This window comes from Chlorocebus sabaeus, chromosome 21 (assembly GCF_047675955.1).
Source record: "Chlorocebus sabaeus isolate Y175 chromosome 21, mChlSab1.0.hap1, whole genome shotgun sequence".
NCBI lineage: Eukaryota > Metazoa > Chordata > Mammalia > Primates > Cercopithecidae > Chlorocebus > Chlorocebus sabaeus.
Window position 1 is genome coordinate 49453195 of NC_132924.1, and position 26678 is coordinate 49479872.

The following is a 26678-nucleotide window of genomic DNA, read 5'->3' on the forward strand; positions in this document are numbered from 1 at the left end:
AAGGCTTAGACATTTTAGTGGAAAAACATCAAGAAAGCGTAGTAGTGATGAATTTATTCTGACAATTCAACAAGATTAATTATGCAACAAGTAGGTGAAAAGCCAAGTTCTAAGGACTGGGAGTATTGAATAAAATGAACATTCTCTATCCTCATGGAGCTGGCCTTTGCAAAGGTGAAGAGAGATAGAAACACATTTAATAAGTAAAATACAAAGTGTGTCTGAGGAAGATATTTGCTGTGAAGAAAACTAAATTGGGTGGAAAGGGAAGGCTGAAAAGAGGTGTTGCAATTTATATTACAATAGAGTGGTTATGAAAAGCCATTTGGTGAGGGTGACATTTAACAAGTACTCAAAGATAAGGGAGATAGCCACGTGGGTACACATATGGGGAGAAGACCATTGAGCCAGCCTGCCCTGCTCAAGGAGAGCAGCTTGACTGGAGTGGTGAAAGGGAAGAAAGGAGTAGTGGGAGAGATTGAGGCGTTTATAGCTACTTTGTTTCCTTCAGTGCACACAACAAAATGCTCATGATACATAAAGCTACTGCAAATCAATAACATACTACTGTGATATTTTACACGATTTTTTAATGCAATTGCCTTTTGTTAATGATAGGGTATATGATAATTTCAAGACTGGAACATTTGTGCTTTATAAGAGTATGTCACGTGATTTTGAAGTCCATGTACGTCAGTGGGACTGCGGAAGTCTTCACTATCCAGTGTCATGTAATTGTGGATTTGTTGCCCATGAAGGAGGTGATATAGTTACTTTTGATATGTGCAGTGGTCAGCTACGTGAATCACAACCATATTTGTTTGTAAAAAGCCAAGATGCAACCAGGAATATCAAGATAAGTGAATCTTACTTAGGAAGAAAAGTCACAGTATGTATGATTCTTTAACATTAAAAGTATTTTTCCTTTCTCTCCTGTCAGATAAACATCTCTATTAAATTAGGAGCTATCATTTTTCAACATTAGTTTGTTTAACAAAATAGCATTTATATTAACCATCATCTTAGAGGGAATACTTTGTTTTTTCACTTACCACACACAAATACACACAACATAGTTAAAACCATGTAAAATTTAAACTGTCATATTTAAGATTTTAGTATGACAACTTGGTGGATTATTTAATAAAATTATTTTTGACAATGTGTAATAAGTAGTATATTAGACAGAGATGACAGACATAATTAAGAATGAATATTTAGGAATAATTAACCAGTTTTTGAAATGAATATTGTGTGGTACTACCTAAGGAATGGGCTGGTAGATAAGTGTAATAGAATATGAAGTCAGGAAACAAACCTAAGATTATATATTCACTAATATTTTTAATTCTTTTTCCTTTACTCCTGGCAAGCTAATTTTTTTTAAAGATTATACTTCATATCTGTGAGTAAACTATTTGTATTTTCAGGTCATAGCCACATTCTACTCATCTTTCAAACAAGTAATTCCAAGTCAGTGAAATTTAAATTTAAATAAAAGTATTAAAAATTTAAGTTTATGTTTGTATAATATTTAATGAAGTGAAAAATCATTTTTGAAAATACATTATATATTTGAATTCCATCACTGAAAACCAAAATGCAAATCAAAATTTGGGAAAATATTTGCTACATATAAAACATAGGTCAGATAGAAGACACTCATGTATCACTAATGTATAATCAGCATTCTGATTAAAATGAGCAAATAATATAAAAAACCTTTTCACAAAAGAAATAAAACTGATATGTTCAAAAGTACAAAAACCAATAAAAATACAAAAACTTTAACCTTATTAGTAGTCAAATAGATGAATAAATAAATAAAGATTGAACATCTCTCATACAATATCAAGAAGAGTAGAGATAGTACATTTAGTAACAGTCTTTCCAGGGAACATATATATCATGTATAACCTGCACCTATGTGTGCTATTTTGCCAAGAAATTTTACTTCTGGAAATTTATTGTAAAAAAATAGTTAAGGATGTGCATACCCCCAGCGATGTTTATTGTATCTTTCCTTATAAGAGGAAAAAGTTATGGTTAAGTAGTGATCAATAAACAGGTTTAACTAAAACTCTAAATATAGTGATGTCATATAGTAGAACACTTTGTAGTCATGAAAATGATGGAGTAGGTGAGTGGCTTTATTGACAGGCAAAGATATGCCCAAAATATAAAAGAGGCTTTTGAAGAATTTGCACCAAAATCTTAATATTAGCTACCTTAAGTTGGTTTGGAATGTAAAATTTGTTTGTTTTTTAAATAATTTAATGTAACTAGCACAGACCATTTTTGTAAAAAGAGAAAAAAGAGCTATTTTTAAATTTTAAGAAAATTAAAAGGGGAAAAACAACCAGAAGAGCAAACACAGTGGTGTATCTTCAGTGATTTTAGAAGAGATAGCTTCTCCACGCATACAGTACATCAAAGTGGCCGGTCTGGAAGAGGTGATATTCCTGTGATGGGAGAAGTGGTTCACAGTTAGATTTCACAGGCTACTAGGGTCATTCAGCAAACTCTCCTTACTCAGATTGCCAACTCCTCAAGCTACCTTCTAGTTATAATTTAGCTTCTGAATCTGTTTGTCTACTGGTGGCTAGAGAATGCTAATTAGCTGTAGGAACATGTACTCCTCTAAAATTATATTCATCTGTGTAAATTACTTGTCAATCTAATTCTGTATTAAATAATTATCAGAAACATTACTTGGTAAACATCTTCCTCAATATCTGTAATGTATTAATTATATAAATTATCTCATTTTAGTTTAAATTATTTAAAGAAAGAAGTTGCAAGCAATATATTTCAATAAAAAGATCCGTATGGTCCTCAAATTTCAGGTCAGCAATATGCAAAAACTCCTATTTTGGCTTAGAATGTTAAGAGGAAAGTTGTAGTCAAGAAAATCAGTATTTTATTCTCTTTTTATATTGAGGGAATAACTATTTCTTATTTTTTAAATAATAGATTTTTCTTAATCCAGATTGAATATTGCTTTAACATCTTTTATTTCCGTATTGTTTATTTCTGTTTTTCAGATCTGGTTTGCTTCTGGGGCTTTCATCCGTGCTGATGTTGGTGAATGGGGCATGAGTCTAACAATCAGAGCCCCTGGTGTAGATTACAGAAACACTCTGGGACTTTGTGGAACCTTTGATGAAAATCCAGAGAATGATTTCCATGACAAAAATGGGATCCAAATTGATCAAAATTTTAACAATCATGTTGCTTTTATTAACGAATGGAGGTAAGACACTATTTTTCCACTTGCGATTGTATTAACATTAGACTTAAAACGGGTGGTGGCTCAACACTCTGCTTTTTTGCAACACATATTAGGAAAAAATGTCTATGTAGAAATTACTATTCTTTCCTATTTTCCATCTGGAAGGATTTTACCAGGAAAAAGCATGTTTGACACACTGCCAATTTCTTTGACGTCACCTGGAAAGCCATCCTATTGTAGCTGTTCAGTGGACTCTGCAGCATATCCATCTTCCAATGATCTGGGCAGTGTTTCTCAATCAGAAATTGTCTCGGGCTGCAAAGATCTCAGTCATGTCAGCTTACCTTCTTTGATACCAGAACTAGATGTCACTTCTGAATATATTAATTCAGACACTCTTTTCAGAGAGATAAACAAGCATACATCTCAAGAAGAATATAATCTAAATTTCTTTCCACAAGAAAACAACCACATAAACCTGACTAAACTAGGCTTAAATGTACAAAAACATCCTGGAAATGAGAAAGAAGATGCACTAAAATATTTGGACACTAAGAAATATACACAAGGCCAGGAAAGCCCCAGCCAAGAAATGAGGCACAATCGACAAAACAGACGGAAACGGCAAAACTTTTATGAGTTCCTTCCTTTGTTTGCTTTCCCGAGTCTCAGCGAAACGGATCTAGAGGAACTTACTTATTTTTTCCCAGAGGACCACGCTGAGGATGTACAGCAAGAGTTTGTCCCCTCTTGGCCCACACCCTCTGGCCTCACCGAGTACAGCACCTTGACCCTCTGTCAGCAGACTCTAGCCAACTCCAGCATAGGAAGGCTCTGTCTTGCTTTTCTTGGCAAGAGAATAGACAGTGTTATAGATATGTGTGTGAAGGATGTTCTGTTAAAAGATGATCTTAGCTGGGCAGAAGCAGGTGTGGCCCTTTTAGAAAATGAATGTGAAAAGAGGATTGTGGAGGAGGGGAAATATAAAACAGAAGAGTATGGAACATCAATTGAAGACATTCTCTTAGTATTAAAATGTCCCAATTTATGCAGCGGCAATGGGCAGTGTATGGAATGGGGGTGTGCATGTTCCCCAAGCTTTACTTCCTATGATTGCAGTGATTCCTATGGTAAGTAAATACTCTCAAAGTTTGATACTGCATATGATATTTCATTATAAAAATGTATTTGATCTTTATTTTACCCTCAGTATCCTAACAGTGTTCATTCAGATTTTATAGAGAAAACCTCCAAATCACATTAATTAATACACTACTAATTTTCCAACAGCATCTCATCTTATTTGGAGTAAAAGCTAAAGTAACTTATAACAGCCTAGAAGGCACAGTGTGATCTGGCACTCAGTGTCTCTCTAAACTCATTCCCTACTACTGTCACCCTGTCATTCCACTCCAGCCCCTTTGGTCTCTAAGCTGTCCCTTGAAAATGCCAAGTTCATTTAACCTCAGGGCCTTTACACACAACTGGGCCCTCTACCTTATAGAGAATCATTATTTTCCCAGAACTCAAATTTAGTATTTTTAAAGCACTGTGTTTATATTGTTTTGCGAATTATACTAATTTGCCTAAAACTATTTTTCTCTAACACATCTATCTATACAGTACAAATTATTTTATCTTAATATTTTAGACAAAGAAACTGTAAAAAGCTTTGTTTCCTTTAATAAATAAACCAGTAACTCCTGATTTCCCTCCCATTATTACCATCTTGTTCATTTCCACCTACAGCCTTTTCCTTCTTAGTAAATGCAAACTTCATTCCTATCTGTTCACATTAAAAACGTGCAGTCATTTTTGCCTGTCTTTTTCCTTCATGCCTCAAGTTTAATTCATTAGCAGCAAATCCAGCTCCAGCTTCAAAGCATTTCATTTCTTTCCCTGCTACAACCATAGTCCAAGCCACCATTATTTCCCCCTCGGATTATCATGGATTCTCCCAAAACTAATTTTCTGTACAGCAGCAACTAAAGTGACCCCACTGAAATGTGAGTGAGACCATGGTGCTCCTGTGTTTATATAGTGCGAATGGCTCTCCATCTCCTTCACAGTAAAGTCCACAATCCCTCCCATGGCATAGAAGACCTTAGGTGGTCTGAGGTTCCTCTCTCACTGAATTCATCTAGCATTCCTCCCCCAGCTCACGGCTCTTCAGCCACACTGGCAGCTTTGCTGCTCCTCAGAGGAGCCAGGCCTGCTCCCACCTCAGGGTCTTTGCACTCACTGCTCCCTCTCACCGGAGGATTCTCCCACCACAGATCTTTATGATTTACGTTCTTTACTTCTCTGTTCAAATGTCATATTATCAAAAAATCCTCTGTGGTCATTCAAAACAGACTTGTTTTTCTTACATAATTTCATGGTCTTAATCTCCCCTAATATAGTTAATATAATTATTTTTCTATATTCCTGAAAACAATTATGTAATATAATTTATATTTATCTTTTTATTAGTTTTTTTTATCCTCCCATCTCCATCTAGAATGTAAATTACATGAAGGCAGAAACTTTTGTTTTGTTCATTAGTACATCCCCAGTACCTAGAATAATAACAGATAGATAAAAATTACTAAACGTTTGTTGAATTTGTGAAAGTATGGACTGAAGTAACCCAAGCTTTAAAAAAAAATTTCATCAAGATTTTTAGTGTTCTGAATACACATGAGTTTCTACTCTACCGCTAGTAGAGTTGCATTCACTTAGGTTTTCCCAGTACATAGGCAAAGGGTTTAATAACTTTTACGCACTGCGTTTATCCGTTTTGACAACCAGATGTTGCTGAAACAGATGACATTTTGAAATTTTAATACATTGCATTACTAACTACTATATTTTATTACGGAAGTATTTTTTTCTATAACACAGCTATGTGGCACAAGCCAAAATGGCAAAACCAAAATGTACTTTATTATAGTGATAATTTCTTAATATTTGTCCTTAATTGATATAAAATAATATTAAACATTAGTGAAACCTGTGTTTTTAGGACTGGTAGTGTCTGTAATATTATTATTGGTTTGATGGTAGATACCTCTTCTAATACCAGATTACTCTTAATATTTAATGTCTTAATTAGTGTTGTAAGTAGCATTTTAGGTATACTTTAAAACATTATTTTCCATATGCTTTTAATTTGGGGCTTGGAAATATTTTTTTTTCTGAAATTAAAGAAATTATGTAGTATTTGTTATATTTTTTTCCAAAGACAAAGCTCCTGAAATTACAGAGCTTGGGAATGCTGGATTCTGTGATGTTCGAAAATCTAATTGTATGATGGTGAGAGTTTTTGGCAAAGGCTTCAAAGAATTACCTTCAATTAAATGTGAAGTTACTAAGCTACAGGTATGTTAATTATAGAGTTGAGAAACAATAGAGTGTATGAGATACTCAGATTAATATTATCTTGGATTAATTTGGTCTATCAATTAGCAACAAAAATCCAAATGATGTTACATCTAGAGAGCTTAACAGGAAAATGATTTAAGTTACATAATGTTGACGCTTCTTTGTTAACTTTATTAAAATATAAACATTTTATTGAAGTATCAGCTCACTATTTTCACTGATATTAAAAAGCTAAAAGAATATCAGGCTTGATTTATGTAAGCCTCTGTATTTCTTGACATGTAAAAACATAAAGAACAGACATTGTTTTTAGCCAAGACGTCTTGCATAAACTGGATATGAACGTTTCCCTTTTACAAACCAAAAAATGAGGACTAATTGCATTTATTCTTTATATTTTCCTTAGTATGGATTTTAGACAGAAAATACCCACCTCTAAAAAATTAGTATTTATCTTTCTGAAGGCCACAGAAACAGACATGATCAGTATGAACATTAGTATATCAAATTATACCTTATTTTTGATGATTATTTAAATGGTCTTCCTTGTCTTTGTTCAAATGGAAATTTTATTTTAAGGATAATTCTATGAATTTCAGAAGTATATGTGGATAAGCTGAAAACTTAAGACAGCAAAACATATTATAGCATTCTTCTTACTTTTTCTCTAAATTGATGAAGCCAAATATGACTCTGAGTTTGAGAATTTACAGGAGATAATAGGTTTGTATGTGTCTTTATCAAGTAATTAACCACAAGTATGCTAACTTCAGGATTTTATGGGTAGAGCCTTTCTAAATAAGCCATGAAATATTTTAATCCCAATGAAGTAATAAGACAAAATAGAAAGGTAGATGTCAGTAATTTTAATACCACTTAAATGACTAGACATTATATTAGTCTTGGCAAAATAAATCATATGACATCACATGAAGATTAAGTGATTTGCCAGGAAAGAATTTTGTAGATTTATATTCTCTTGGAAAGCACATTTCGTACTTACCTTCAGATGCATTGTTTGTTGTGATTTACTCTCATACTACCTCCCACTTCCTCCAAACTTCTGATAATACAGAGTAAAATCTGGAATCCTCTAACACACTATACAGAACTGTATTAGTCCATTTTCACAGTGCTATAAAGATACTACCTGAGACTGGGTAATTTATAAAGAAAACAGGTTTAATTGGCTCACAGTTCCACATGGCTGGAAAGACCCTAGGAAACATAAAATCATGGCAGAAGGCAGAGGCAGGCACCTTCTTCACAAGGCGGCAGGTGAGAGGGAGTTAAGAGGGAAGCTGCCACTTTTAAACCATCAAGATCTCATGAGAATTTCCTTACTCTCACGAGAGCAGCATGGGAGAAACTGCCCTCATGATCCAGTCAACTCCCACCGTGTCCCTCCCTCGATCCTTAGGGATTACAATTCGAGATGAGATTTGGATGGAGACACAGAGCCAAAGCGACTCAAGAACTACGGAAAGATGTTCACTTGCCCAAACTAAAATTAGAATGCATATCTGCTTATTTTACATGATGCTGAAGTTAAGTCTGTCTCTCCTAGCCCCAGTCTTGCCCAGTGCTGGGTTTTAAAGGCTTTTCTAACCTTTCATTCATACCTCCAGTCTAGCCTGTTTAATGTGCCACTATTTTAGGATCCCCAACTCTACCAACATGGGCCCTGCTCAAAGCCTTGCATTCACTTTGTATGGAATGTGCTTGCGCTGCCACTAAGCTAATGTCTTCTCCCAGCTTCCCTGTTACATATTCAGTCAACATGAATCGATTCCTGCTCACTTTTTCAGTTCAAATTTCAATTCCCTTCGAAGATTGGATTCCTCTTGAAAATCTAGCATTTTGGAAATCAGATCATGCAAAATCCTTAATGACTTCCCATTTTATGAAGTGATTTTAAAAAACGTTTATTTTGGAATAACTTAAGACTCACAGAAAAATTGTAAAAATAATGCAGTCTCCAATAATTCTTCACCCAGTTTCTCCTAAAGTTAATATCTTATATATAAACCATATCCATAAAACAATTGTTCAAACCAGAAAGTTCACCTCGACACAATAGTATTAATGAATTTACAGACCTTGTTCAGTTATGCCAGTTGTCCCACTAATAATGGTCCTTTTTCTGATTCAGGATCCAATCTAAGATTTTATATTGCTTTTTGTTATGTTTCTTCAGTCTCTTTCACATTGTGACAGTGCTCCATCTTTCTTTATCTTTTGCACACTTGGTTCTTTTGAATATTGTGACTGTGCTCCATCTTTCTTCATCTTTTGCATACTTGGTTTTTTCAAAGAGCACTGGCTATTTCTTTTGTGGAATGTTCCTTTTTTATGGTTAGACTGAAGTCATGCCATGTTGTACAATTCTTAGTGCATCCTTTCATGATGTGATGTATCTAATCACGGGCAATGTAAATTTTGATCACTTACTTAAGGGGTTTTTTGCCATGTGTCTTAACTGTAAGCTTCCTGTTTTTCCCATTGTAACTAATAAACGTGTTGTGGGGAAACACTTTTAGATTATGGAAATATAGGATAGCTCCTCAAACTTTCTTTTTCCTAATTTTAGTATCCAACTGTAATTTTTACTTGTAGCAATTATTACTGTGGTATTTACCACTGGTGATTTTCTATTTCCATCATTTCTTCTACACATATTATTTGGAATTCTACTGAAAAGAAGAGCTGTTCCTTGTTTCCAACTTATTTATTCATTTATTTACTCATGCCAGTATAGACTAATGGAAACGTATTTCATGAATTACAACTCAATGCTGTCATTCTTTATTTGACTGTTCAAATTATTCCAGCTTTGACCATTGGGAGCTATTACAGATTGATTCTCATGTCCTTTTAACTTGCTCCCATAATTTTTTGAACAATTTATCACGTTCTGGCATCATATGATATTCCAGACTCATATTTTTTCTACCCCAACTCTAGAATCAACCATTTCTCTGAAGACTGTAGTTCCATTTATCAAAGAGGGTCATTTAAAATCCAAGACTTGGGTGCAAGGTGTGCTTCTTGTTACAGGGTAGTTATTGCTTCTTGGCCCTTTTAAAGGATACAGTTAGAAAATCTGTGTATGGACACTTATACATACACGTAACTACTTATCTGTCTGTTTATCTATTTGTCTATCATCTCTATGAGTTGATATTGATACTCCTGATTTCAATGCAGTGCCAAAAGGTTCATTCTAGCCTTCTCCTTTCTTTATTTGTAATTATTTTCTTTACGAGTGAAAACTGGCTCTCATCATCCACAATATATTTACCCGGTTTCTCAATCTAAGTGTATACGTAAGTCATTTTCAGAAATTCTAACCCCTTCCTCCGTGAAAAACAAATTCATGAAACAAGGTCACGATATAAAGGCAAATACTAGTTTCCAAAGTGAGTTAGGTTAACTATTTTCCACTCTGTTTAGAGTGGTTATCTGTTTTATTTATAATACAATTAGGTTTTAGAAATATTTGTCTTCCATTTTGAGTTTCTTCCACACTCTGGTTCATTTTAGTTATTTAATTATTTGGAGGGAATATGAAATACTATCATAGTTCCAAGAGTTGAAGCTATACAAAGGCATACACATAGAATTGTTACTTTCTTGTCATCCCTGTCACTTGCTTTCCATCACTCCTTCTTTTAATTAAAGTATGTTTCTACTGTTATTATTTTCTGGTAAATCCTTACTATATGTCTTTGGTACAAAAAATGGATAGATAACTCTTTTTTTGTATATAAAATGTAACATGTTTTACATGCTTTTTTCTACTTTTGTATTAGTAGTTTTAGGCAAGTTTTTAGCTAGAGATTCAACCACTTAAGCATTTCTTTCACTTCCTCTCCTAAAGCAGTCAAGACTCTACAAAATCCTATTTTAAAGTTGCTAATTTATAGCATTAAATACAAGATGTTATCCAAGAAATGAATGGCACATTATGATTTAGCTCTTGTTGACATTTGTAGGCTTGAACTTCTTGTTTATGCTACTCCGTACATCCCTGTCTTTATCATACACTATTCACTCCATTCATGTGAATTGAACTGTCTCCACCTCTGCTCCCAGTGTCCAAATAGCAGTCTCCTTTTTTATTTTCAGGAAGAGAAGTATTTGCTTTTTTGAAGGCTTCTTTGACTCTGCTGGTTAGTTAGACTTAATAACTCCATTTGTATGATGTCCTATTTGAGTCTCTTTTAATGCAGTCATAAAATTATATGTTGTCTGTCATTTTCTTTGTGATCTTTTTGCACTGAGATACTTTCAGCACATGATATATACTCACAAAATGTTGATGAATGAAAAGGAAATAGAACTCTGTATATTCCTCATTTTGGGTAGGCCCCTCGAAACAGAAAGTTGGAAATAATCTCTATATTGCCAGTCATTGGCTGCAGTCTTCTTTCCACACAAGAAACCAAGACCCTACATTCATCTAAGTGTAAATAATCATGACTACTCTGAGAAATCATTGCCGTTCTTTCTCTACAAGAGGGAAACCACTGATAGATCTGCTAGGCTAGACTCTGCACATTCCCTTAAATATGAAGATTTGCAACTCACTCTTTCAATCATCAAATCTTCAAAAGTGTAATTTCTATTAGCGGCAGATTAGAGTGATCATGTTTTCCTTTCCTTTTCCTGCTGACCCACAATATTGAAGCATCAGCATGCTCTATGACAAATTCTGAGTGGTTGAAAACATTTTACAATAATAAATTTCAAAGAAAAATCTAAATCTAAATTTTGACAGCAAAATACAGCTTTTGGTTTCCCACGCAGTTACCAGTACCTGGAACATTATTCTGGCTTCTCCTCTTTTGGCACCAATGCATTTTCAATACTGAAAAATAATACTAAAAGTGTAGCTTAAGCATGATATGTCACTGAGTTATTAAGTAGGGTGAACTAGATAGAGTTTATTTAGTTTCAAATTACTAACAAACTAACGAGCAAAAATATTTCTTATGAAGATGGTATATTTCTTAGCGAATCAAGAACAAGAAAGTAGCTGAATTCTCAAGAAAAATCTTGAACTTGGGACTTGAACACCATGAAGACTCAGTATGTGTGCATTTGTGTGTGTGTGTGTGTGTGTGTGTGTCTCAATTCGGCTTTTGTTTGTGGGCTTCATTTTCCCATTTCACTATAGACTGGCTTTCTCCCCATAGTAAAAAAATGGCCACCAACCACTCCATAGTTTTGTGTCCTGCAACTCAAGCCATCAGAGGCCAACTGACATGACATCTCCGTTGGCACAAAGTTAAAATATCATGAGTAGTTGAAATATTGGCCTAGCTTAGGTCTGCTCCTGCACCAGTCAGACATAGTCAGGGAGATTGGTCATATAGGAATATGAGAGACCCTGGGAGCTGTGTAGGGGGCAGAAAGGACAGTTTCAAGTAGATGAGGTGATGGAAGCTTTTGCAGGAGAAATGAAGGAATTTCTGGGCAGAAAATCAATCCACTGTGTGTCATCTATGTATCAAGTGTTTCCTCTTGCTACAAAAGTCATTACATAGTGATCCATTGTAGATGACCAATATTGGTAACTTCTTTGATTTGAACTGCCAAGAAATGCGTAATTCATTGGGAGCAATTTGCATCATATTATCATATATATGTTTTCCATTATTCTGAACAAAACTCACTCTCAATATGACTTTAGTTTCCCTGTTATATATTACATTATACTAGGCATATATCTTAAATTTATGTTTTGACTATATGTAATTTACTAACAAACTATTTCCATAATTTAACAGAAGTTAATTGCTTTCTCACTATGTCTTCAGTATAATAGCAGTGAATGGATGCCTGGAGAACCCATCTATACACAGACTGTTTTCCAAAATAGCAGAGCTGTTGATTGTCAGCTGCCCAGTGATGTTCAGCAGTTTGATACCATGGATCTGGTGGGTGGGAAACCAATTGGGAAGTGGCAGTTGAAGGTAAAAAATAAAAAAGACATATTCATCTTCAAAAACAAAGTAAATACTTATATATAACATTTCATAATGAATTTAGAACACTTAGAACAAATCATCTCAATATGGAACTATTATGTTACAGGTATCTAATGATGGTTATAAATTCAGTAATCACAAAATAATGGTCATATATGATGGTGCTTGTCAAATTTGTGGTCTCTATAAAAATGACTCATGTAGTATAAAGGTATGTATTTTTTTCATTTATTTTCACATTTACATCATAGGTATTTTTTTTCCTATGCTCTTGGGCACCTTAATTGTAGTTTTTTCACTTTCACACCAGAAAAACTAATAGAGAAAAGCCTTCCTCAAGTTTATATAAGGGTAACTGAAATTGTTACTCTGCCTGCTAGGAAGAGGTTCCTGCCTTTAACATTTTGAAATGTCAGATTACTTCTAAAAAATTGTAAGAGGAAATCCAGACTAAATTATTTACTACTTCACTCGTACCTACATTGTTTTTTCAGTAGTAATAATGACTTTCCAGTAAGAGATCTCATGTTGTTACCTAGTCTTCTTTGCATCAAATGACGTACATTTGGTAAAAATTTGTAAAATGTATAAAGTTAATATTTTTATGGGGAGTATTTCCTGGCAATTAAGTTTATTGGAGCATGTAAATACCTGCCACTTGATGGATTACAGAACAGCAGCGCAGCCTGAGCTGAGTTGCAATCACAACTTCTTTTCAATCTATGTCCAGCCTACCGTATTTATCAGAAGGGCTGTCTCACATGTGAACTGCTGACTCAACATACTCCATGGGTAAAATATCACTTGACTCTTCAAAGCTGAGGTGCATCCAAATAATATTTATGTACATGAAAATTTTAAAGTATTATTTTTTCTAAGTTTAAAATTTATTTTCTTGAGATTAGTCATCAGACCAAATCTCTGGTTTTGAGAAATTGTTTGATTTTTATTTTTTCCCAAATATTTCATTTCCGTATATCTATAAGTACTTTGAAAATATTATTATTCAAGATTGTTTTCTCCTCCTGGAGCTATTTTGCTCTAACTTTTGTGCAATTTTCCAAGTGATATGAAAGGAGATTTCGTAAAATGAGCTAAGTTTATATGTCCTGAATAAAATTTAGTCTTCTCCTCAAAAATGCTTGCTACATTTAATGTTCTTTCTGTGCTTATCAGCATCTCTTTCACATGTTTGGTATAATGATATCCATTATCAAGTGTGGATAATTATGCCAAGGATCCGGTCTAGTTGACTGTGTTCACAGACCATAGTGGGCTGCTAGGGAAATGGAAGATAACTATAATCTCATGTGATTTTATAAATTGTGGAGGAAAAAAAAAGAAGTTGCTTTTATTTCTTTATGAATAAAGTACTCCCAGAATGAGTTCAGCAGTGAAAAATACCAAAAGAGAGATTTTCTCCCATGTTATTTATAAATTATAAGCCATAACTTTGTAAAGGTAAAAGTTATATATACTTTTATTACCTCCAAATTGATCAGTTTTATAGACATTTACATATTCAGGTAATTTGTTTTCTTATATTCACTTATGATTATGAAGTATCAACATAGATGTATGTGCTTTCTTTGGAATCATCGGTACATGTACTGCCATCCTTCCTTGTACAGTTTTTTTCTACATGCTAACTAAAGGTGTACTTTATTGATGTTTTCTTTTTTAAAAATTTTCCATTAGGAAAATGTTTGCATTATTGATGGACTCTGCTATGTTGAAGGAGACAAAAATCCAACCAGTGCTTGTTTGATTTGTAGACCCAAAATTTCAAGATTTACTTGGTCAATTTTAGAAAGTAAGTTATTCTTTATTAATCAAAATATTTCCTATATGAGACATTTTAGAAGTGGTTTTCAGCCAGAAGTTACATAAATGTGTTTAAAATGAATGACCTGTGTTTAATTTAGCATCTCTCCTAACTGCAAAATTTACTTTGAGGATATAGGATATTTATTTTAATATTTGATTAGGAAAGCATATGTGATTTATTAATGGAAGAAATGGGAATTATTAACTCAGTTACACACAATTTCCTATGCTTCGCTTTACCTCTGTTCAGTTTTGTGATGTTATTAACCATTTAAGCTCAAAGGCCATGGATTCAGCACCTGTTAAACAAGGTATCTGGACTCAGTAATCTATAAAGTGCCTTCCAGCACTACTGTTGTGTGATGTGATGAGTATAATATTGGGTACAGATAATTTTGAGATACTTTGTTTCAAATAATACCCCAAACTGTAGTCACGTACCATATAACTTCCTCACTTTCATAAATAGAGTTATGTTGGTTCCACGTAGGTGTCCAAGTTCTCTTTCCTCATGGGGAGATCAGACATTATTAGAGACAATAGGACACAATTATTTCCTGGCCCCATGTAATTTTATTTAAGGGAGTCGTACAACTTCATATTTATACTATGCTTTGTAATATCATTATAATTGTATGTGCGTATTTCATTACTGTGTTTCATTACATTTACTAGATGATTCACTGTTTAGGTTTAAGACTCATGGAATGCTGTGGAAAGACAATGGAAATTTGAGGAAAAATATAGTACAAGAGATGAAAAATACAATACAACTTCTGAACTGGTGCCTCTGTTTGTTCAATGGCTATTGTTTGACTGATTGATTCATTATAGTCTCATAGTGTTCAAAGTCATAAAGGGCCATAAAAATATCATGTCTTTTAAATCTCTCATACTGAGGATGAGGAAATTAAAATCAATAAATTAGGCTGCTTGTGTAAGGATATGCAGGGGCAGAACAGGAACCAGAGCTACAATCTCGGGGCATTAGTGCTTTGTGGATGCAAGCGGGGTGTTTGTGCACAATAGAATGTAATGGGGCTATTTGTTCCAACTGTTAAGCCAGTGGACTGAAAAGGTAGACTTTTTTTTTAATATAACACAATATAAAAAGAGGTTTTCAGTTGTTTCATGAGTGTAAAGGGAATTCCACCTGTCCTCTAAAATAGCCACTTTTTATTTTTTTTGAGACAGAATCTCATTCTGTCTCCCAGGCTGGAGCACAGCAGCACAATCTCAGCTCACTGCAACCTCCATGTCCCGGGTTCAAGCAATTATTCTGCCTCGCCTCTGGAGTGGCTGGGATTACAGGTACCCACCACCATGCCTGCTAATTTTTACTTTTAGTAGAGGCAGGGTTTCACCATGTTGGTCAGTCTAGTCTGGAACTCCTGATTTCAGGTGATCCACCCGCCTTGGCCTCCCAAAGTGCTGGGATTACAGGTGTGAGCCACCATGCCCATCCTGAAATAGCTTCTTTTTAGTGTGTGCACTCAGCCACTGGAAGAATATCTAAGGAGCAGAAGATGAGTGTGACTAATGGCTTCCGTGTATTATAGTTGGGGAGGCAAGTACAGCGAGAAACGTTCAGAGGAGCCAAAGAAACGGAGCAGTCATGGACAATGAGGGAGGAATAGAGAAAGGGAGTAGAGGGAGAAAGTGAGGCTGAAAGAGACAGAGTGCAAAGGATCCGCAGCCAGAGAGAGAGAGAGTAGTGAGGCAGTCAACACCAAGAAGTAAGTTAAGACAGAAGAGGCACAGCATCCAGTGTAGACAGTGCATGTGTATTTATATATTCTGTGCTATATCCAAAGTGTTTTCATACTTTCATAATAATGCCTGAGGTCTTGCACCTGTCAATTACTTTCAGATATCTAAGAATGGAATTGAACTTACTCAGAATGTTAAAAAAAAAAAAAAAAAATGAAAACAGCTAATAGACCTTTTAACATAGTTCAGTCTTTATCAAAATTCATATCTCTGTGGGAGTTCTCAGAAGTACACTTCATTCCTTTTTCTCACGGGTATAAAGTTAAGTGTTTCCTCTATTACAGACAACCAGCCCCCGGTGATTCAAGTATTGCAAGACAAATTACAGACATTTTATGGTGAAAACTTTGAGTATCAGTTCATGGCCTTCGATCCGGAAGGTTCTGACATCCACTTTACGTTGGACTCTGGTCCTGAAGGAGCAAGTGTTTCCCCTGCAGGGCTTTTTATGTGGAAAACAGAGTTACTAACTCCCCAACAATTTACTCTACGCCTTAATGATGACTGCGATGCTGAAACTAGAGTCACAATTGAGGTAATCTTTATAATTACATAAGTGTCACTGGATTCTTTTGCAATTTTAACAACTTTATTTGAATTTAAAATATAAGCCATATTCCTAGTTGTAAATAGCAACAAAGTTATTAAACATTGTATGGAAAATTAAACTGCCAAAACTTTTGACTATTCTTTGTAAGAATTTAAAACCTTAGAGAGTCTCAAGCCCAGAAGCACAGATATAAATTAATAATTCCTTTACTGTTTTATTTTGCACTTCCCTGTAACAAGGAGAAACTCCACCTTCATGAAAGATGTGTGATTAATCTAAGATTGATAATTATACCCTCTTCCATCAAGTGAAAGGGCCTGAGATGTTGAATTAGAAATCAAGATTATAAATACTAGTTGAGATAACTAATTGGCAACTATAATTCCTTTCTTTATTGGCTTTTCTTTTGATTATGTCAGTCATGAGCACTTAATACTTACAAACCCTTTATGTGTCCATTGTTCGTTTGAAACTTGGAACACACTTTTACACTGAAGTAATATTGTGAAGAGCAGCTGCATTCTATGCCATATTAACCCAGTAATTCAGGAGATCATTTGCTCTCTACGTTTGTGAATAAACCAGGTGATTAACTGCCATCCACTTTAATGATTTTTTTTACGTCGTTCTACTTGCATGACAGAAATTGATCATCTTGTAACTTTTTTTTTTTAAGACAAGTTATCCTTAGTATTATATGGTGGTTTTGCACCTGGGAGTGGGCGTAATTGCTTTATTAAACTATTTTTAATACAATTTTATATTACATTTGTGTGTGTGTGTGTGTATCAAATATAAGTGATTTGGTCATACTTGTACATAAACACACATGCCTGTCATGATTTCTGCGGCATAAACTGAAGATAATTTTATTGAAAAATAAGACATTTCCTTTTTTTTTTCTTTTGTAGGTGACTGTGAAGTCTTGTGATTGCTTGAATGGTGGATCATGTGTGTCTGATAGGAACTTTCCTCCAGGGAGTGGAGTGTACCTGTGTGTCTGCTTGCCTGGCTTCCATGGTAGCCTTTGCGAAGTCAACATTAGTGGGTGCCAATCCAACCCTTGTGGTCTTGGCAGCTGTATTAGTGGTTTTCACAATTATTCCTGTGATTGTCCACCTGAGCTCAAAGGTAAGATTTTGCTCCTCATAACAAATTAGAAAAACTCACTGAAACACACATCTACAGATCACTCAAGCAAATGTGTGGTCCTAAAGATTTTAGTACACATCTTTACAATTTTAATAAAAGTTATTACAAATATAATTACTATCCATATCCCTTGTTCTTGTAAATTGTCAATTCCATACACTATTATAATTTTGCTAATTTTTATAACTGTTATAGCAATGTAGGAACCTGTTCTGCAGGTTTCTAAACATTCCTACCTATATTTGGTAGTGAGAAGTGTATTAAAATGTATTACTATTAAGATATAATATGGAAAAATAACAGAGTTATGCCAGAGAAAATACAAAAGTTACCACTTAAGAGAGATTTTACTGATAATTCATTGACTTAGAAATATCATGGTAAAAAGTTGAAATCAAATGAAATGTTAGCATATTTACTAACTCATTAATTGTCCTAAAATGCGTGATTACAGAAATATATAACTGCCAACTTTTAATTTCCCATGGCTTCTTAAAAACTCATATGAATACTTTCTTTACATTTAATAGATGTAAATATTAAGTAAGTAAATATATAGTTAATGAACTGGTATTTTTCTTGAAGACACCTATTTTAACAATACAATAGAACTGAGCAGAATATTTATGTGTCTTCTAATTTTCTTCAGCACTTTTTTTTTTTTTTTTTTTTGAGGTGGAGTCTTGCTCTGTCACCCAGGCTGGAGTGCAATGGCATGGTCTCAACTTACTGCAAGTTCTGCCTCCTGGGTTCACGCCATTCTCCTGCCTCAGCCTCCTGAGTAGCTGGGACTACAGGCGCCCGCCACCATGCCTGACTAATTTTTTTTGTATTTTTAGTAGAGATGGGATTTCACCATGTAGGCCTGGATGGTCTCGATCTCCTGACCTCGTGATCTGCCTATCTCAGCCTCCCAAAGTGCTGGGATTACAGGTGTGAGCCGCCACGCCTCACCTCTTCAGCATTTTAAAACAAAAATTTTATCATTTGGAACTATGAATATAGATCTCTTTTCTACTCCACTGTAGACTATATTTGAAAGAATTCAAAAGTTGATTGCTTCATAAATTTTAGTATAATAAGTGCTACCATCCATATATGACTGAATTTATTCATTCAGATGAATTGTTAAGCATTTCAGAGTACCACATCAACTCAAAAACTTTTACTAAGGACAGACTGACTTTCCTAACATAAACAATTTTCATAACTAGACTAAACAATTTGGCCTTAAGCTGAACAACCATCCTAAATAACTTTTAAAAATTACTGACTTTTTAAACAAAATTCAAATTATTGCTGTAATATGAAACTTTTTGCCTCAAATATTAATAGAAATCTTAACTCATCTTATTTACAAAAAAAATTATATGTACTTGAAAGGTCTTGTTTAATATTAAATTGAATATAATTAGTGACTTTATATTTGAATATACAATAAGTTTTTAAAAAGCATACTTCTATCCTCATAATGCATAGCAGCTCTTTTGGGGTTAGAAGGACAGATATGAAAAGTAGAAGTTATATAATAAGCCAATTGGACATACAATGTTTTTCAAATTAAATAATTTGAGCTCTTGACCTGTATTTTGTACAGGCAAAAATTGCCAGGAAGATGTTGATGAGTGTGACTCCAAGCCTTGCTTTGAAGGAGTAGAATGCCTGAATACCTTTGGTTCCTATCACTGTGGTTCATGTCCAAAAGGATTTTATGGGGATGGAAAAATATGCCATGGTAAAAGTTCTTATTTTCTGCTATGAGATTTTTTTTTGCTGCATTTAATTATTTTTTAATAGCATAGTTTCTGTTTTTGACTCATGTATTTATTCAGTGTAAATGCATTAAGTGTCATGCATTGAACTAGATACAAAGGATGCAAAAATATGTAAGACATGTCCTCTGACCTAATGAGTAAAGTGTAACAGCAGGGAATATGACTAGTAATTACACAGTACAATAAAGTGTTCTGTGTCTTTTGATAGAAATCACCAAAGGGCTAGTAGGAATACTACAAAGGGAATCTCATCTACCTGGAGAAATAGTGAAAAACTTTTTAAAAAGGAAGTGACTAGACTATACTAGACACATGAGAACTGAATCTGATAGATCAAGAGAGAGAAAGGCATCCCAGGCAAAAGCAACAGCAGGAGCAAAGGGACAGAAGCAGGTGACATCATAGCACTCTTTGGGCAACCATTGTGAATAGTTCAGTGTGCCTGGAATATAGGAAGAAAGGGGGGCTGCTACAAGAGTTAGAGCTAGAGAGGTAAGCAGTAGCAAGACCACATAAAAACCATGGAGACTCCCTTAAAATTTTGAAGTAGGAGAGAAACACGATACAGTTTACATGTGAGATAGTTTAAGAAGTAGTGTGTAGGATGGACCACTTGTGGATAAGGAACTGTGTAAATCTGAAGGTGGGAAGAAGAGTTAAGAAAATATTTCAAATATATAGGAAAAAGATGAAGATATACTAACCTAAGATGAGGTAATGATGACAGGGATACTAAAGAAGCAAGTGGATTGTACTTGGTCAGTGACTGGGATTAGTATGATGAGAGAAAGAGATTCATTAAGTTTTAAGTGTTTGATTTTAGTGAATGGGTGCGTACAATTTGCATTTGCATTGCTATGGATGAAACTGCGTCCCCCCAAAATTTATGTGTTGAACTCCAGGTGTGGCTATATTTGGAGAAAGGAAGTAATTAAGGTTAAATGCGGTTATAAGGGTGGAGCCCTGATCCCATAGAATTAGTATCCTTATATGAAGAGACACCAGAGAGCTTGTGATATATGGACAGATCAAGAAAGCAGCAGTCTTCAAGCCAGGAAGAGAGCCTTTACGAAAAACTCAACCAGCCAGTCTGATCACTTTGATCTTGGATCATTGAACCTCCAGAATGGCAAGATAATTTCTGTTGTTTAAGCCTTCCAGTCTGTGGTATTTTCTTATGGCAGCTCAAGCTGACTAAGACACGCAAGCAATGTATTGGAAGAACAAGTTGTTTTGGAGGGGAATTATAATGAATTCAGTTTGGATGCACAGAAACTAGGGTTACTATGGAATATCCATGTGAGCTCAGAGAGGAGGATTAACTTGAAAATATAATTCTTAGAATCATCAGCTATGTCATAGAATTGTTCAGGGAAAACCCTTAGATTTAGAGGAAAGTGGACAAAAAAAAATTGGTGAGCATCGACATTTTAAAAGATTAAAAGATAAAAAACTAAATTACAGAAGACAGTGTTGAAGATCCATACCTTGGGTTTAATTAAGTGAATGGGACCCTCTTTGATGACATTATGTACTAAGGAAGCAGCAGCATCTTGTGCTTCAAATTGGGCTGAGCCTGCCTAGCCCCACAGATATGAGCAACACAGTATAGGATGGTAAGGGGAATTCTCTACTTCTGCTTCTCACATTTACTCCTGAATATCCCATCCCTAATATTCACACCTTCCACTCTAATAAGTGATCTAGCAGTATTCTTTCCCAGACAGGCCCATTTCTTCAATAAAAACTTCATTCAGTGGCATTTAAGAGAAAAACAAGTTGAACCAAATCCCCTTACACATGAGTGGCTAAATATATTTCTTAACATTGTCAGCGTCATTTGTGTATTGTAGGAAGGGGCTTATTAATACAAAAGGATTTTTGGTTGTTGGTTGTGTTTTCTTAGTTTTATGATAGGCACCAGAGTCAATGAATATCAACATGAATAAAGCACAGTGATTCTTGAGGTTATTGCTAACTAGTGGGGCACATAAGAATCAATAGCGTGAAGGACAAAGTTCCGTTGGAGAACCCAAACGGGCAAAATTGATTGGGTGGGTGAATGCAACTGAAGGAAAGTACATTAGCTTGGGCTGCCATAACAGACTGGGGGGCTTAAACAACAGAAATTTATTTTCTCACATTTCTGAATGTTGAAAGTTCAAGATTAAGGTGCGAGTAGGGTTGATTTGTGGTGAGATATCTCTGGTTTGCAGACTGGCTACATTCTTACCAGGTCTTTCCTGCATGTGTGGTATCTCTTCCTCTTTTTGTAAGGACACCAGGATTAGGGTGCCACTCTTATGATCTCATTTAATCTTTTACCGCCTTAAAGACTCTGTCTCCAAACACATTCACATTTAGGAGTAGGGATTTAACATATGAATTTTGGGGGGACACAATTCAGTACATACCAGAAAAGTGGGCAGAAGAGATGACATTTAAGCTACTTATTTAATCTAATTTGCAGATTTCCATCCAAGTGGCATTCGTATTGTATGTTCTTATTTGTGGTGCTTTGGTTGTATAATAGTTTAAGTCTCATCTGTTTTTCTTGTTCTCATTTACAGTTGAAACACAGTTTTTAAATAAATTTACTACACACACTGTGGTTCTCACAAGATCTGATAAAAGTATAAATAAGGAAGAGGATGATAAAGATGCCCAAGGGAGAAAGAGGCATGTTAAGCCAACAAACAGAAATGCCCTTAGTAAGTAATGGTCATAGTTAAAATCTAATGACAAGTAATTCCTCTTGTTTGTTTTCTAAAAGACCAACATATTTATTCCTCAGGTATTTTTATTTTTAGAAAGATCACCTAAAGGTTATATAATGCGGTTTAAAATTTATTCTTTCTCTTGCTAATCTATTCAATCATCTGGGTTATATTTTAGAAAAAAATGCATTTATGTCCTCTAATGGACAAAGCATCATTTAAAGTGATTTCGGAGAAGCTAATGGTTGGAAGTGACTATTTCAAACTTATATTTTATAAATCCCTGGAAATTGGTCATCCAGTATCTGCTCAAACCCTAAAAGTGATAAGAAGTTCACTGTTTCACAAGGCCTTACCTGTGTCATAGTGCTTTCTTAATAGCCCTCATTTGGTTCAATCATTCTGTGATTGTCTTCATAAAGTTCTTGTACATTTCACACTGACTTTGTTTACTCCTTTGCATTCCATATTATCAAATGTTATTGTGAATGGACTATCTCTCAAGATATTTTTGATTCCTGGAACCTAGGAAATGTGTCTTGATTTTCATATTATTCCTGTGTTGGCACGTTACTGAATACTCTGATGTACACTGTGGTTTATAGTGGATTCTCTTTCTTGATTTTATTGACAGACAATAATTGTTTTTTTCAAATAGGGAGTTTTGTCTGCTATTCTTATTTACTTTCTAGTCTCAATAGTGAGATTTAATTTATACTTATAATATGCCAGCACTAGGCAGATATTTTTTATATCTTACCTCATTAAATCCTCATAATAGCTATTTACAGTAACTGTTATTACTTCTATTTTACAGATGACTAAACAGAAACATAGAAGGGTTAAGTAATGTGTTCAGATTATGGAGTTTTAAACTACAGAAGAGAGTTGAGCCAGAGCAATCTAACTGAAGAGACCAGGGTCTCAAACTTACACTCTCATTGCAGTGTAGTGTACTTCTAGTACAAAGCCTGTAGGGAAGGGAGGGCTTTGTTAATGGTATGGGAATTCTTCTCTGGTTTCACTATTGACTATGATATCACTGTAGTTTCTGCTTGATACCCTTTATCCAGTTAATGAATTTTCCTTTTATTAGTTGCTTTTCCAGAATTCCTAGTTTTAAATCAGGAGTGGGTTTTAAATGTTATCAAATGCTTTTTCAGCATCATTTATTACTTGCTATAATTGCAGTTAACAAAGTTTCCTTAGACCAATTTTCTCACAATATTTAAAACCAATAATTAATACGTATTATATTTCAACATCATTATATGTTTTCCATATTGTCTTTATGCAATTATATCATATAATTATGTTAATAGATACAAGTCTAATCCTGATATATTTTCCCATAAATGTACTGCTACTTTTGATTTGCTAATATTTCATTTGAATTTTTTATATAATGTCACAAATATATTGACTATATGAGTATGCCACTTTAATAAAGTGTTTATAAAACTTTTCATCTTTTTTTGTACATTGCAGCAGTTTTGAAAACACTGTTTCCTTAATTATTTGGTAAAATTTTTTCATTAGATTATCTGTCCTCGCATCATTTTGGGTAGTAAGTTTAGATTGTTTTCCTACTTCCATAAATGTTTGTACCTCCTCTTTAGTCAATTTAATCATTTGTATTTTGCCAGAAAATCATTTGTCACATTTAGATTTCAAATTATTGTATACAATTACATGTAATATTCTTGTGTAATTAAAATTGTCTTCTTATATGTAGCTTTTTCATTTTCCTCATCTCCAAAGTTGTTTAGTTATATTTTTCCACTGTTACGGTTTTTGATTTTTCCTAGACAGAAGTTGCCAAACATGATCTATTTAATTGGGATTAATTTTTTCAAATAATCGTTTAGATTTGTCTTTCTGCTAATTGCTATCCTTTTGCTCTCCTTTTTTATTGATTTGTAGGGTTACTTTATATATTCTGGCCACCTTGTATATTCAGATCCCATACATAATCTGTACTTGAAATTATTGTGTTTATCTCTGTGGTTTGCCTTTATCTGTGTTCTGTTTTTTATGAAAGCATTAAATTTTATGTAATCAAGTAAATATATTTTTAAATATTTTATTTATAGCTTTTTAAATAGATACAAGTCTAATCCTGATATGTTTTTCCGTAAATGTACTGCTACTTTTGATTTGCTGGTATTTCATTTAAATTTTTTATATAATGTCACAAATATATTAAGGATCTCTCAAAGTTTAAGTTATAATTGTGAATTATAACTTAAATTATCTTTTAGAGTGTTTATTATTTTATATTTTACATTTAGTTTTTAATTCCTTTGAAACTTGTTACTTTATGATATGAAGTAGAGGTCCAATGCTTTTCTTTCTTCCAGGTGAATAGCAATTATGTAGTACCATATATAAAATAAGCCACATTGAATTTAAATATCATATTTTTATTTAAAATCCCTTATATGTTGAGATATATTTCTGAGTTTTCTATTATGTTATTTTCTAATAGTCTTTTTCTATACCAATAATACATTGCTTTGATTAGTGTGGCTTTATACTATGTTTTAATATCTGTAAGGCCAATATCTTCTCATGATTCTTGTATTCTGTAATTTTTTTTCTATCTCTGATATATACCTTCATAGGAACATCAAATCATTACATTTCAAAAAAAAATGTACTTTACTAACAGGCATTGGCTAGCATATGCTCTTTTCTTACTTTCTTCAGTGGTAATTTTTGCAATCTGGAGTTTCATTTCTTCTCTGCTTCTTTGTCCAACTCTCACAATAAACAGATAATAAAAACTCACCTATGGAGAAGGTTCACGTAAAGCAATTTGGTTCTGGAAGGAGTCCCTTCTGTGTACAGAGGCTGAGGGAAGGGGACACTGACTTGGCCCAGATCATCTAAAGCAGGTCTTCTGGGGAGTGCTAGTCCAGGACCTTTTCTGTATTTTTTTTTTTTTTTTAACACTTAATTGTGCTTACCTTATTGCCCTTATTTATTTTTGGGGCTATATTTGGTGCACTCTTGTTTCTATTAGTCTGAACCCACATACTTTTTATGTTTCAGGAAGTCCTCACATTTTAAAAAAATCTTTTATTGCACTTGTTGCCAACTATGTTAAGGATTATTTTTGTTGTTTTTTGGTTCATTTTCTTCTATCTTTTTCTGGTTTTGATTTGATTTGGCTTGGCTTTCTCTGTTTTTATATTTTAACACCTTTGAGAATTGCTTTGCATGAAAACAGTGCAAAATTAAACCCTAAATTTGCAGTAGAAAGTATAACTAGAAAAACATACCTAATCACTGCTTAAAATGTGTCCTTACTCTAAAACTCATTAGATTTTTCGATGCCAAATAAGTAAAAATGTGTTATAAGGAAATGAAGTATTTTGGCAGGGAGAAATAAACAATAACACTACCCCCCCTAAAAAAAAGGCATGTAAAAATGTTTTAATTTCTAGTTGAGCAATCAAGAAAGATGGGGGCATAAAATCTCATTTGATGACATTGGGAACATTATTAGAACCGTGGTTTTTTGCCTCTCATATACAATAGCATTTATATAATTTTCCAATTTTTACTTATACATTTAGCTCCTGTCTTATTTACAGGTAAAATTACTCACTATTCTGTGTTTCTGTAGGTTTCATTTTATTTTTGTCACTCTTGTAGTAGTTCTCAATGATTGTTTCATAGTGAATGGCTCACATGTCTGTATCCTTGACAATATTCTAAATTGCTCAGGGATAGGGGCTGTGCTTTCCTTTGTTTTGAGGCTCATGTGTATGAGGTGATCAACAGGTGTTTGTTAGCCATTTCAAAATCTTAATAAAATAAATTATCGTACTTTGACTTTTATACTATTTAACATTCTGGGTTATTCTGTGTACTCCAAAAGATTATAAGCTTCTTGAAGGCAGAAACAGTGTCATGATTTCTTATTAGTACACAGCTCCTACTACAGTGTTCAAGGGTGTAGATACTAAATGAAGGAATGAATGAATCAATGTAAAATATTTCATGTAGCGAAGACTATTTATAAATGCTATTGACTAATATTTTTTATTTTTTGGTTGTGTAGGTATAAATTTTCAGCCACCATCAACAGAATATTCACTAATTGGTACAAGATTTACTCCCACTCCCGCTACTGTCAAAAAGTTATTGAGCATGACTAACAACATCTCCCGCTCATCACTAAAATTAATTACAGCCCAAATGGATAATTCAGTAAACGCCATTTCCCATCAGATATCAGATTTTGAGCATGTGGATCGTAGTCTCAGTACAAATCTCAGTCTGGGTGAGTTG

At 34.0% G+C, this 26678-nt stretch overlaps 1 protein-coding gene across 1 annotated transcript in view; it reads left to right on the plus strand.

Moving 5' to 3' along the window:
• Positions 1-380: 380 nt before the first annotated feature.
• The window catches only part of VWDE (von Willebrand factor D and EGF domains), a 41361-nt gene continuing 15063 nt past the window's right edge, over positions 381-26678 (plus strand). Inside the window, exons 1-12 of the mRNA XM_073009094.1 lie at positions 381-889; positions 3045-3253; positions 3398-4362; positions 6456-6592; positions 12418-12573; positions 12695-12799; positions 14287-14401; positions 16470-16720; positions 17647-17866; positions 19485-19622; positions 22233-22373; positions 26449-26670. Of these exons, the coding sequence (XP_072865195.1) occupies positions 593-889; positions 3045-3253; positions 3398-4362; positions 6456-6592; positions 12418-12573; positions 12695-12799; positions 14287-14401; positions 16470-16720; positions 17647-17866; positions 19485-19622; positions 22233-22373; positions 26449-26670 (2956 nt within the window). The 5' untranslated portion in view covers positions 381-592. The remainder of the gene's footprint in view (positions 890-3044; positions 3254-3397; positions 4363-6455; positions 6593-12417; positions 12574-12694; positions 12800-14286; positions 14402-16469; positions 16721-17646; positions 17867-19484; positions 19623-22232; positions 22374-26448; positions 26671-26678) is intronic.